The sequence below is a fragment of the Podarcis tiliguerta genome, assembly GCF_965153285.1.
Source record: "Podarcis tiliguerta genome assembly, chromosome: 13".
In the NCBI taxonomy this organism is placed as follows: Eukaryota; Metazoa; Chordata; class Lepidosauria; order Squamata; family Lacertidae; genus Podarcis; species Podarcis tiliguerta.
This window is the reverse complement of record NC_139546.1, coordinates 15,864,143-15,874,183: the sequence shown is the minus strand read 5'-3', so window position 1 is coordinate 15,874,183 and position 10,041 is coordinate 15,864,143. Positions and strand designations below refer to the sequence as shown.

The 10,041-nt window shown below is 43.5% G+C and overlaps 2 protein-coding genes across 2 annotated transcripts in view; both read right to left on the bottom strand.

Annotated features, from left to right (window-relative positions):
* Positions 1 to 3,188, bottom strand: part of LOC310661741 (uncharacterized protein) — a 173,020-nt gene extending 169,832 nt beyond the window's left edge. Inside the window, 2 exon segments of the mRNA XM_083408085.1 lie at positions 9 to 158; positions 1,343 to 3,188. Coding sequence (XP_083264211.1) covers positions 9 to 158; positions 1,343 to 1,347 — 155 coding nt within the window. The 5' untranslated portion in view covers positions 1,348 to 3,188.
* A 537-nt stretch (positions 3,189 to 3,725) lies between these two features.
* Positions 3,726 to 9,538, bottom strand: LOC310661813 (vomeronasal type-2 receptor 26-like). The gene is made up of 4 exons (XM_083408290.1): positions 8,648 to 9,538; positions 6,088 to 6,315; positions 5,196 to 5,322; positions 3,726 to 4,910 (listed from the first exon to the last, which is right to left on the bottom strand). Exons 1-4 carry the CDS (start codon positions 9,440 to 9,442, stop codon positions 4,015 to 4,017), a joined length of 2,046 nt encoding a protein of 681 aa, XP_083264416.1. The 5' UTR covers positions 9,443 to 9,538; the 3' UTR covers positions 3,726 to 4,014.
* Between the last annotated feature and the right edge of the window lie 503 nt (positions 9,539 to 10,041).

Sequence of the window (10,041 nt, the reverse complement as noted above, 5' to 3'; positions counted from 1 at the left end):
GTCCTTACAAGAGATTAGGGAGCTGATGGGTAGTTAAGATTCCACGGAAGTCTTCTTTGTTCAGAGCAACAAAGACGTGAGACGCAAGAGCACCAACGATGAGGTCCCCAGGCTGGTAGTATTCATGTGGGATCCTGAGCAGATAATTGAGAGTACAACTAGTGGTGTGTTTGCACACCATATGAGGCAAAAGGAAGAGAATGGACACAATAAACACCAGCATACTGAGGCAAAAAAAAATTTCTAGTCAGACTCCCTTAATCTCACTTATGTCAAATCATCTACAACATGATCATTAGCTTCAGAGCTCTTCAACAGAGTTCAGCTCTCTCAGAGAAAAGTGGAAATCCAGCCTCTACCTCTGCCCTCTCCCTTGATTGAAATGGCAGGAAAGGGATTTTTTTATACCCATTTTTAGACTTCGGCTGGTATACTCTAGAGATCTATAGGGATCTTATCCACAGTCATGACAGTGTAATAATTATAGATGAGATAATAACTGGGTGACTTTATTGCCAACAAGGTCAAAAGAATGGAGGCAAACTTGTTTGTGATGTTTCGTCAAAAGCCATTTTGGTCACTTCACGGGGCCACAAAAGTACGCATAGTGTAAACTACAAGGAGTAAGGAAAGATCAGTGAGTCAGTCTGCTTTTAAAGCAGAAATGCTTGTTCAAAGTTATGGTATAAATCAGATAAATAAATAAAAAATCTGAAAGACTACCAGATGGAAGGATCTGTCAATTTCAGTTCACTTGGTTTCTCATATTTCACATCTTAAATTCAGTTCTCCACATCAATCTTTTGTATTTTTTAAAAAATCATGATTCCCCCCCCCCCATCATTTTAGTGTGAACTTCTGATAAATGTGTGATGTTCGCACCCAGAATGCATATCTAAAGGGTTGACTGCAAAAGCTGTAGAACTCTGTGATGTCATAAACTCTGTAGCAGTTATTTTCACTTGGAACACTTATGGAAGTTAGTGAACAGCCTTAACAGTTAGAACAGCAGGTATGGACCGTTGTGCTGCTTTCTGCCTCAGAATATTAATCAATCTGTAAATGTGAGTCAGTCTTGGATACAAATCTATGTAAGATGTTTTAGCAATTCAAGTACCACCAACCTGCATTGTATATTTAAACTGCAACTGCAAGCACACTAAGTAAAAGTTTTTTGTTCTTTAAACTTTAATATAGGGTGGCTTGGGGAAAGAGAACTACTGTATTTTCCCATGCATAAGACGTCCCCTACTTTTGGGGACCCCAAATTAAGAAAATGGGGGAAGATGGCCCAGAGTTGTTGAGCTGTTTTTTGGAGGGGAATGTCCCGAAAATCACTCACCCCATGCTGCCAATCACGCACGATGCAGAATAAAACAAGCGTCTGCCCACTCGCAGCCAGCGGCAGCCAATCGCACGCACAATTGCCGCAGCGGCAGCCAATCCTCAGCAGCCCTTCAAACAACTGCCAATCACCCACCCAATCACCGGACCATCAGCCAATCCTAAGCAGCCCTTGCACCAGCCACCAATCACCCACCCAATCGCCACTGACAAGCTCCTGCTCACAGCTGCAACCAATCACCCGTCCTGTATATGTACTGTCCGTGTATAAGATGTCCCCTGATTTTTAACCTTATTTTTGAGTAAAAAACCCCTCATCTTATATACGGAAAAGTACGGTAATTAAAGGGTCAAATGACTCAGGCACGTCTTACATAAACTCTGCAAATGGAAACTAGAGTCTAATTCCCACAATAAACACATTATTGTATGCAGTTTCAACTAATATACACAGTTTTTCAAGCAATTTCTCATAATAGGTAAAGGTAAAGGGACCCCTGACCATTAGGTCCAGTTGTGACCGACTCTGGGGTTGCGGCGCTCATCTCGCTTTATTGGCCGAGGGAGCCGGCGTACAGCTTCCGGGCCATGTGGCCAGCATGACTAAGCGGCTTCTGGCGAACCAGAGCAGCGCACAGAAATGCTGTTTACCTTCCCGTCAGAGCGGTACTTATTTATCTACTTGCACTTTGACATGCTTTCAAACTGCTAGGTTGGCAGGAGCTGGGACTGAGCAACGGGAGCTCACCCCATGGCGGGGATTCAAACTGCTGACCTTCTGATCGGCAAGTCCTAGGCTCTATGGTTTAACCCACAGCGCCACCCGCCTCCCTATTTCTCATAATATTATGGCTTTAATATGTTATTTTCACTTGCAGTCATTTTTATGCACGTTTCCCCCTAATCTACACATTTTTATAAACATGGTTGGGGAATGGAATTGCAGATTTAGATAAGTGTGAATTTTGAAGGATCGCCCTGTTTCAGTCCCCATATTGTTTTGGGCAATGCCAATACGATAGATTGTGAATCGAATTTCTCCCCATCCCTATTGACTGCTAATGTATAGATTGTTAACATTCATCTACATAGAAGTTTAGATGTGTCTCCCAAAAAGGTGTGATTGCTAAGATGTTGCTCCTGGAATCATGCTGCACTACAGGAAGAGGAATAGTCACCATTTACAAGGCTCAAAACAGGATAGAGCACTGACAGTAACAGAAAAAAGACTCCATAATGTGTGTGTGTGTGTGTGTGAGAGAGAGAGAGAGAGAGAGAGAGAGAGAGAGAGAGAGAGTATTCAACTGCTGTCCGTTCATGTTCACACGTTTTAATTTTTTTATATAACTTTTATTTTAAAATTAAAATTATAAGAAAATGGGGGGAATTTACAGAAGTAAAATCAGAAAGGAGAGAGAGAGAGAGAGAGAGAGAGAGAGAGAGAGAACATTATGCAGCATCAGTGCATGGGTATACCCAACAGATCAAGGAAAACAACAGAAATATTTAACGAACTGACCAATCATGTCGGTTCTGCCCTCCTAACAAAAGTCCTGCCCCCCCCCAAAAAAAATCCTGGCTATGCCCATGCATCAGTGCAGACTTGGAACATGAATGCAGCATATATTGTTGTGATTTAACAAATACCTCTGTGTATTTGGAAAAGGAAATTCCATGGTGATTACAAATATTCTGAACACACGGTGGATCAAGCCATGTTGATCTCAAGTCCTTTGATTTCTTATCACGCGTACACCATATGACTAGATATATTATAAGAATAAGATATGGAAAAATAAGGTAAAATAAAAGGGGTATGTATGTGCTCTATCTTATTGATAGCATTTTCATGTAGCTCATAAAGGTAAAGGTAAATGGACCCCTGACCATTAGGTCCAGTCGTGGCTGACTCTGGGGTTGCGGCGCTCATCTCGCTTTATCGGCCGAGGGAGCCAGCGTACAGCTTCTGGGTCATGTCGCCAGCTGGACTAAGCCGCTTCTGGCAAACCAGAGCAGAGCATGGAAACACCGTTTACCTTCCCGCCGGAGCGGTACCTATTTATCTACTTGCACTTTGATGTGCTTTCGAACTGCTAGGTTGGCAGGAGCAGGGACCGAGCAACGGGAGCTCACCCCGTCACTGGGATTCGAACCACCGACCTTCTGATCGACAAGTCCTAGGCTCTGTGGTTTAACCCACAGTGCCACCCGCATCCCTCATGTAGCTCATACAATGTCTTTATGCTGTCATAGTGACCTGGCCTCGTGGCTGAGGAAAAGGATTTGGAAATAGAACAAACATTTGTGAACGTCACTTCAAAATAAATCTCCTCTTACTAAATGTTGGGTAATACAAATATGTCATGAGTAAATATTGTGTGTACAATGTATACTAGAATATTTTATTAAAACTGCAATCCCATATACATGTAGTGAACTGCAGTAACTTCCATGGATATTATTGCCAATTAATTGTAAAACTGTAGCCTAAGATGGTCTGTGAAAGGACAACAATGTTCCGGTACCATTTGTGAAGTATCAACCACGACACAACAAACCTGGGGAGCCATCAAGAAAGGGAAGAAAATGGGTTGGTTTGTCAGTTGGTTTGTTGGTTGCTTGGTTGCTTGGTTTTAAATTCCCTGCCTCTAAAAAATAATAATCTCTAATTCAGTTTCTCATTAATTGCTCTCTGATGTTTAGGTCAGGCCTCAGCATAATAATGTAGCACTTGGGGGCAAAGATGGAGCCCAGTAAGCCAGCACTGGAGGCCAAGATGGAGAAGATCTCCACAGCCACCATGTGTTTCCCCTTGGAGCTCAGGTAGACCGGAACAAAGGAGATCCAAACACTACAAAACAAGAACATGCTGAAGGTGATGAATTTGGCCTCATTGAAGCTCTCAGGCAGTTTCCTGGCAAAAAATGCCACAACAAAGCTGAGAATGGCCAAAAAGCCCATGTAGCACAGAACACTGTAAAACAGGGCAACTGACCCTTCATTGCAGCCTAGAATGATTTCTCCCATCACATAACGCTTGTCAAAATGGGGGAACGGGGGAGAGGTTCCCAGCCACACAGTGCAAATACTAGCTTGGATAATAGTACAAGTCAACACAATGGCGCTTCCCAGTCTTTTCCCCACCCAGTTCCTCATTCTGGATCCTGGTTTGGTGGCCACAAAGGCCAAAACAACAGTGACGGTTTTAGCCAACACACAAGAAACAGTCACTGTGAAAACCACACCAAAAGTCATTTGTCGGAGCAGGCAGCTCACTCTGTCTGGTTGGCTGAGGAAGATGAAGGGGCAGAGAAAGCAAAGGAGGAGAGACGTGAGGAGAGTGTAGGTCAGGTCTCGATTGTTGGCCCTGACGAGGGGTGTGTCTTGATGCTTAGCAAAGATTACTAGGACCAAAAGTGTGAGCAGAAAGAAAAGGAGAGAGAGAAATGCTATGCACATCCCAAGTGGTTCTCCAAAAGTCAGGAAGCAGATTGTCTTTGGAATGCATTGTGTCTGGTCCTTGTTTGGGTAGTGATCTTCTGAGCATCCAATACAGTCATTCATGTCTGAGGTAAAAAAGAAAAGATTAGATGCAAACTCATCATGTCTTAAAGAGCAACTACAAATTCCTCCAATACGGACCTCTTAGGATGATATTGGAAATATCTTAGGTATTTCGCAACACACCAGATACAATGCAATGTGTTTGAACCCCAAGCCAACTATCATGTGTAGCTACTGGGGCCTCTTACCAGCTTCATCTAGTATGTCAACTGTGGAGATATTTGGATCGGGATGACCTGGCCACTGTAGTGTGTGAGGGGGGGAGGGGGGAGAGTTGTGTCTCTTACCCTTCTGGGAAGCAATCCTTCCTTGGGGACATGGAGCACAATCATAGCAGCAGAATTTCTCCCCCTCCTTCTTTTTCTTTCTGGATCCTGGAGGGCAACTTGGGCTACAAACAGAATGGGGTGGAACCTGCCCGTTGGAATAAGCATGGGAACAATTTAGCACATGCAGCTGTATAGGATCTTTGCTTCCCATTATCTCAACTACAATTAGGAACACATGACATTCCAAGCATTCTCAGTATTGTATGCGCAGTGGGATTTTAGTATTGACTAAGAGGTGCGAATGATCTCCTTAGAACCAATTCAGGGTGAAAAATACCATTATCCACAATTGAGGGGTGGGGAGGTGCTTAAAATGGCTTTCTTTTGAGCCTCCTCAAATTGAGGGGTGGGTGAATATTCACCAGCCCTGCACCCAATGTCCAGAGACATCCTTGGTGTACTTGTCCCCCCTCTGATCTTCCTGTGCTGAGTAGGGGGGTGTAAGGAGCAGTCTAACACACATGTCTGAACATGGTTAGAAGCCTCTCTGGGATTTGGAACAATGTGTTATTATCACATTTCCCAACTGAAAAGTGGCTTTAGCTGACTCCTTTTAGAAGCTTTCTTCATATCTTCCTCCCAAAGACAAGGAGCAATCAGCGGTGTAGTATGAATACTTAGAAAACATGCAAATTTTTCATTATGATTTGATCAAAACAATGCTGAACCCAAACAGGTAACAGGTCCTAACCTTCTATTAAAAGAAAACTAAAGCAAAATAAGGAGTCCATGTTCCACATGTGCTTCAAGATATATACCACACTTTGATAGGAACACACTAGACTCATGATCTGCAATGCAATAATATTTTGTTTACCCACATCTCATGGACATTGCTGTCATTCCTCACCTGGAGAAAACTTTTATGCCACACCATTTTGTCCTCATGAATGGAAAATTGCTTTCCTGGGGGAGCCTCCAGATCTATCCTCCCAACCTTGATTCTCACATAGGAGTTATTTGGGAAAGTGACCAAGTTCGTAATATCAAATCCAGTTTCTAATTCCCTGTTTTCACCAAAAGATACTTTTTGTCCAGCACTGTTGTTAAATGAGACACTCCTAAGAAAGTGGTGAAGCTGCATTGAAAGGGAAACAAAGGAGCAATGAATTAAAGCCCAAATGTCACTCCTTACTGAACTCACTTTGGGGCAGAGTCTGCCTGTAAATGGCAGGGATTTTAAAGCTCAGACTAGAGCTTTAAATCTTTTGAAGGGTGGTTTCTAGACCTTTTAAATAAGCTAAAGCACATAGTTCGCTGCTGAACAAGAAACAATTACAAGGGCTTAAGCCACAGGGTGGAAGCTTTTGATTGCAGATGCAGTAGCCCCAAAAGTCTCAAGAACATCTTGCCATTCCACTCTGAACCGTCTTACACAACAAATTCATAATCAATGGCACTGAATTCATTCTTGCCCACTTCACTACAAGAAACACTGGTGGCTAAAACTATCTCCTTCCTCCCCTCTCCCTGGTCGGAAGAACCACAGAGCAATTGGAGAAGCCACTGGAATTGTTGGCTTGGTAGGACTTTTCTAGCTAACCAATAAGTGTCTTAAAGGCCCCCAATAGCAGCGTAAAGAGATGAGAGCTTGTAAAAGGGAAAGAGCAATGGAGGACCTCACTCCCCAGCCCCTAAACTGTGAGATGAAAGCATCCAAAATGCTAAGGAAAGGTTTAATGCTCACAAGGGCTAGAGGACTCTGTGATGTCCTGTGCGAGACATCATTATTTCAGTTGGTACAATTATGGCAGTTATGAACAGTCTTAATAGAGCAGCAGTTATGTTCTGTTATGCTGCTTCCTGTCTCAGAGTTAGTCAGTCTGTAGCAGTTTTTGTCTTAGATTCAAATCTATGTAAGATGTATTGTTAACATAAGGAACACCTGCCTGTCTGGTATATTTAATCTAACCCGTGCAAGTACACTGAGTAAAAATTATTCTCTATTTAAAATATAAAAGAGAGTCCATTGCATAGTTTTTATAGGAGGGGAAAGGGAGCTACTTAAAGGGTCAAACAACCCAAGCTCTCTTCCACATAACTCTGTAAATAAGAACTAGTGTTTAATTCCCATATAAATGATCAAAGATTGGCAAAGCATGTTCTCCTTCATAGAGAGCACGTGTTGCCGTGGGGTCTGACAGGCCAGCCCTCTGTTGCTGGGCGAGATCGTTTAGAAGGCCATTGGCAGTGAATGGGCTGTTTGGGTTACTGGGGAAATTCTGATGTTGCCAAGTTGTGGGATGGACCAAAGGTTTTATATACAGGGCCCACAGCATTGAGCGTTCTCTTTCGCTGCATGCACCGGATCACCCGCCCACCCTCCCTTACTTAGGGCTCTTGTGTTTGACCTTGCTATTCCTGTCATGGAGTTGTCTGCTTTTGGGGCAGGGGCCTGGTAGGAATTTTGTCCATTTGGCTGATTGGCTGGTGCCATTTGGTTTTTGCCCACTGCATAGCAAGTCGTCACAACTTGTTAGTTGTGGTTAGGCATTGGTTAAAAATTGGTTGGTGGAGGGGTAAGGGTTGGCTGTGCCTGCCCCTCCAATGCAGCTGCTGCTGCAAGGGAATTCCTTTAAAGGAATCCAGGGTCTTACCATGCTTTCGTCCGAATCCCTGGCATGGGGCTTGGGCTATGCAAGGCCCTGGGAGCATGCGGAGAAAGGTGAGGGTATGGTGCCCAGCTCCATTTTCTCTCCAATATTGTTAATAATAATAATAATAATAATAATAATAATAATAATAATATAATTTATTATTTATACCCCGCCCATATGGCTGGGTTTCCCCAGCAACTCTGGGCAGCTTCCAAAAGAGTATTAAAATACTGTGATACATCAAACATTAAAAGCTTCCCTAAACAGGGCTGCCTTCAGATGTCTTCTAAAAGTCTGGTAGTTGTTGTTCTCTTTGTTTACCCTTACTGGCTTTCACTGGAAACTGGAAGTCAGTTCTGCCCCTGGGTGGGGACAGATAGTCGTAACCAATGCCTAAGCAACCACCCACATTTATGTATTTTAATAAAGTTGTAGCCAAAAATATGCCAAACGCCTTAAACAAAAATTCTGTGTGAATTGTGATCCCTAACCACTGCTCCTGCTAGCTAGGGATCATGGGAGTTGTAGGCCAAAAACATCCGGAGGGCCGAGGTTGAGGAAGTCTGACTTACAGTCAGTTCCAATATATTGCCTCTTGGAAAAACCATCAAATTTATTTCTCAAATTCTCTATAGGGAAAATGAACAGGAGCCACACTTGAGTGTTAATTGCACAGAAGGAAGGAAATAATAATAGAAGAGATTGAAGTTGAATGAGAGAAATGCTGTATGGTTATCTATACTAATTTTCAGGGCACTGTTGCACATACCCCTGGACATCATGATCCTGCCCATGTCAAATGGTAACCAGTACCTGCCAAGCTTGCAATTTTGGTAGCTCCTGCCTCTCTCCTTCCATCGCTGCCCTCTGCTTGGACCTGTGCAACAATGTGTTATGTAAAGCATGTGCCATGGCATAGACAGCATTATAGACACTGTAGCTGTGGGCAGTCATGCTCATCTCAAAATCAGATGAAGGGAGCTCCTCCAGCTTCTCCTCTCCAGTGCAGCTTCCATTGGGCTTCTCCTCCATGTTGGAGTTTGGAAATAAACAGCGAAAAACCAGGGTCCAGAACTGCTTGAGAAAACCATCTCCATTTTCCTCAAAGGGGTTTAGGAGCTGAAGAAAGGCTCTGAATCTTTGCACCTCATTGGAATGAACTGTAAAGGAGATGGAACCTTGGAAGAGTTGCATATCGCATCTTGTTGGATAAGTGATTCCTATGAAATCGAGCTGAGCAGTCAGAATCCACACTTTCCTCATAGGTGTCCGAGCCACATTTCCCCCTTCCCATTGTGCTAACATGTCTTGCAAGACAAGTATGGATACAGAAATCCCGCATAAAATAACAGCAGTGGCTTTGCTCTTCACAATCACTTGATTCACTTGGAGATACAGTAAATGAACGTTATTATACTCATAACTAGCTTGGGAAGTTCTCTCTAAGAAGGCTAAGCAAATATGTTTACTGGAAAGCAGAGGTTGCAGCATCTGCATACACTTCTCTCCACTCTCATTATTGCCCGCAAGTAATCCTACCCATGTCCATGAAAAGTGGACAAGTAACTCAACAATCCCAGTGTACTGATGGTCATCGTTGGGCACCATCCGGTAGAAGGAAGTGGGTTGGCTTTGATGCGTGTTCGCTGGAGCAAAGGAGCCATAACTGAGCTGAAAGGAAATGAAGAAATATAAATTGGTTCATGAATGTAGTAGAAGGAACTCATATGTGGTTTCTGTTCTGTCAAAAAGAGTGGGAGAGAAAACTGCATTTCCCGAGATAGGAACCAGGAGAGGCTGTGTTGCAGCCTCCAAGAAAGAGTCATAGACACTGGATTGGAGAAGGATGAGTAACCTCACACCCAGGGCCTTATGCTGCCCTCGGGATACTCTACAGAGGATGTCCCCAGGACACATGTCTCACTCATTCTGTGTCACACAGTTCATATACTTGGCTAGTATGTGTCTCTGAACAGTAATACTGCCTCTTGCTTGCCTGGATAGAGAGAGGCTGATTTGGAAACATCTGACATTTCCATGGCTGAACTGCAGCCTACAGAACTAGAGTCATGTGTCTTGTCTCAACCACCACTGATCTGTGACCCCTATCAGAACGGCCTGATATGGTTGTTCACTTGGTACAATGGAAGGGATGGCCCTGGCGGAGGCTATTCTCTCTTTCCTCCTCATGGAAGGTGTAAAAGGTG